The 3097-nt window shown below is 46.8% G+C and overlaps 2 protein-coding genes across 2 annotated transcripts; one reads left to right on the top strand and one right to left on the bottom strand.

The window, feature by feature from the left end:
• Nucleotides 1-319: 319 nt before the first annotated feature.
• On the top strand, nt 320-1075 carry COCSADRAFT_32866 (uncharacterized protein). The gene is made up of 3 exons (XM_007697199.1): nt 320-345; nt 422-699; nt 733-1075. Exons 2-3 carry the CDS (start codon nt 436-438, stop codon nt 952-954), a joined length of 486 nt encoding a protein of 161 aa, XP_007695389.1. The 5' UTR covers nt 320-345; nt 422-435; the 3' UTR covers nt 955-1075.
• Nucleotides 1076-1276: 201 nt separating this feature from the next.
• Nucleotides 1277-1552, bottom strand: COCSADRAFT_32865 (uncharacterized protein; the record flags this gene model as incomplete). The annotated part of the gene is made up of 1 exon (XM_007697198.1): nt 1277-1552. A coding segment is annotated over one exon (276 nt), but the record flags the coding sequence as incomplete, so codon positions are not given.
• Nucleotides 1553-3097: the final 1545 nt, after the last annotated feature.

Raw genomic sequence — 3097 nt, 5'->3', positions numbered from 1 at the left:
CCATCTTGGCGGGAGGTCTGGGATGGCGCTGCCATCCCTTTATGCACTGCCATCCCGGATGGCCAGCCTTGGCGGGATGGCACATCACGTGACTCCGAGCCCCGCAATGTCCATTACCTTTTGACGTGGACGTCCCTAGGCTCGCAGCCATCTCGTCATTTGTCAAGGAAAGAATCCTTCTTGTTACTTGTAACATTACCTCCCTTCTTAGGGCTATCGTCCCGATACCCTGGAATATCGTTTCGCCGTGCCGCGTGTTGAATCGCTGGCTGCATATAAGGTCGGTAGGCCCCGGGCCATTGTAACCGTTCCTTCCTGACTCCAGCCTTCCTAACCATGCCCAAGGTCCCGTCTTCCCGCACCCGTGTTCGCGCTCAAAAGTCGAACGAAGAGCGTTATTCCCGTGCTGATCGTGTAATAGAGCAAGGGAACGAGATGACTTCTTATCGCTGTTCTCGTTGTGAAGAGAAGAACCTTCGTTGTTTCGTGGACACTGCAACTGGCCGTTGCGCTAGTTGTATTTCTGTGAAAGCTGAGTGTAGCTTGTTTGTTTCCGAGGAAGAGTGGGAGAAAATTCAGCAAGAGCGTGAGCAAAAGGAGCTTGAGGTTGCTCGAGCTGAGGAGGACGCCGCGCGTCTTCGTTGTGAACTTCTAGAGGTGAAATCTTGCGAGCGCTTGTTCGCTCGTCGCGATCTCGCCGTTCTTGCGTTCTAAGATCGTGCAAAAGAAAAGGCTGAGGGGAGCTTAGCCCCTGGTACGGATTCTCTGTCAACTGGACCATCGCTATTCGGACCCTCGACTGACCTGGGCTGGTTACAGGCTGATTATTCTTCTTCTCATGATTCTTTGTCCCTTGACTTCTTCCTTTCTTATGAGAATCCCATTCTCGCTTCCGTGGATGTTTCTGATGGTACTTACGTACTAGTGACTTACAGTTCGTTAGGTTTCCTTTAGGTTCCTAAGTGTTATGGCTATCCGGCCATTCTTGCCATTTAACTAAGTACTTCCACTGACTACCGATTTTCCGCAGGTCCTTAATTTCTTCGACCTCGTACTCGTCGTCTTCGAGCTCTATGTCCGTTGCTAGCTTGGTATCTGGAGGTGCTGGTTCTAGGAGTTTCTTGTGAAAGACAGGGTGGATTCGCATGCCTTGTGGGAGTTTTAACTTATAGTTTACTTTTTCTATTTCCTCTAGGATTTTGAATGGTCCTATTTGGAGGTTGTCTAATTTTCTGTATGGTCGTTTAGTTTTTAGGTTTTGTCGTGATAAGAAAACTTTGTCCCCCTTCTTAAAGATTGGTCTCTCAATCCTTAGTTTATTCGCTGCTTTGGATGTCGTGAGGTTTCGTTGAGCTATGTTCTTGCTTAATTCTTCGTGTAATTCTCGCATGAGCTTCGCCTTGTCGTCTGCTTCTACCGCGATACTTTCGATGTCCTTCGGATCTCGGTGAGCGGTCGGCTTATATCTGTAGTTCGCGTAGTGCGGCGAATGCTTTGTTATTGCTGATTTTGTACTGTTGTAGGCTAATTGCGCTGTCAGTAGTAACTCTACCTAGTTGTTCTGCAATTTGTTGGCGTACATCCGTAGGTACTGTTCTAATGTCTGGTTTGTGCGTTCCGTCTGGCCGTCTGTTTCTGGGTGAAAGCTTGTCGAAAGCTTCTTCTTAACACCTAACTTTGCTAGGAATGTGCTCTAGTATTTAGACGTAAACAGTTTATTACGATTGGTGATGAACTCTTTAGGTATCCCATGCTCTAATACTAATGCTTTAGTGACTTCGTACGCGCATTTATCTGCCGTAATAGTCTCTTCCGTAGGTATAAACTTTGCTGCTTTAGTTAATCGGTCTACGATTACTAGGATAGTGTCGTAAAATCGAGCTGATCCTAGTTCTAATGATTTCGGGAGCTTTACTATAAAGTCTATTGTTACGCTTGTCTATAGTCTAGATGGTGGCTGTAAGGGTTGTAATAGGCCGTAGGGCTTATGTCTCTTGGGCTTGTTCTGGTGACATGCTAAATAGTTGCCTAGTATTTCCTGCACCTTCGCTCGCAAGCGTGGTATCGTAAATACCTTAGCTAGTCGTCTAACTATTTCGTCCACACCTGCGTGTCTATATTCTGGGGACTCGTGTAGGGTCTTAATGAGTTCGGTTCTTATATGTGGGGGTATGTACGTGCTTGTACATTCTCTTAGAGCTTTAAGCTCTTTCCTATCGTTTGTTACTTCTGGCGGGTAGGGGTTCGTTTCTGACGCCTATAACGTTGCTTTTTCCTACTATTATTTCTGTAGTGTTTCTACCTACTCGGCTATCTTAGCTACCTTAGCTAGTTCCGGCTGGTTGTACTTCAGACTGCCATCGGGCATCGTCTTAAGTAAGACGTTATGTGGTTCTTTATAACCCTCTTCGCGCAAATTAGACCTTCTACTTAAAGCGTCTGCTGCTTTATTGAGCGTTCCCGCGCGGTGCGTAATCTTAAAGTTGAACTAGGCTAGCATCTTTGCCCATCACACTTGTCGTCAGTTGAGTTTTTTCGTTGTTATATTATTATTATTATTATTATTATTTGGTTTTACGTCCTGTCTCAGCCGGTGGGCTATATAAGACGTGCAGGCTAGGCCCGCAAGTATCTACGTAGTGCTATCACTTTGGTGTAGGTGGGGGAGGGGGCTATCTAAATCGAGGTGAGGCTCGTAGCCTAGTCTAGAGGGAGGTAGAAGGGGGTCTTGCGGGTAAAAGAGAGAGGTAGGGTGGGTGTAGGGCGAGGCCACCTAGTATAGGTGTTGCCCTAGTTCTCGAGGTTTCCTTTGTGCCAGGCCTGTGTTGCAGCCCTAGTTTCTTCAATAAAGGCAATAGTAGCCTGTATGCCTACGCTCGTGTTTAGCAGGAAGGCTAGCGATAGGGGGTCCTTGCTCGCCTCCTGCATCTTTATCCTAGCCTCCTTATATAGCGTACAGCTAAGGAGGATATGGGTAGGATCTTGAGTAGCTCTATAGTTGCAGGGGCAAACTTTAGAGTCTACTTTGTCTCGCGTAAAGAGAAAGTCTCTTAGGTAACAGTGGCCTAGCTTAAGTTGAAAGAAGGCGCTAGAGACT

The sequence above is a fragment of the Bipolaris sorokiniana genome, assembly GCF_000338995.1.
Source record: "Bipolaris sorokiniana ND90Pr unplaced genomic scaffold COCSAscaffold_2, whole genome shotgun sequence".
Lineage (NCBI taxonomy): Eukaryota > Fungi > Ascomycota > Dothideomycetes > Pleosporales > Pleosporaceae > Bipolaris > Bipolaris sorokiniana.
Note: the sequence above shows the minus strand (reverse complement) of the source record. Positions and strands in the feature narration are given on the sequence as shown.

What these genes read in the sequence shown, in the direction of transcription:
- COCSADRAFT_32866 (XM_007697199.1), top strand. Translation starts at nt 436, where the DNA reads ATGACTTCTTATCGCTGTTCTCGTTGTGAAGAGAAGAACCTTCGTTGT. An exon ending in TCGCTCGTCGCGATCTCGCC is followed by an intron (nt 700 to 732) that starts GTTCTTGCGTTC and finishes GCAAAAGAAAAG; the next exon opens with GCTGAGGGGAGCTTAGCCCC.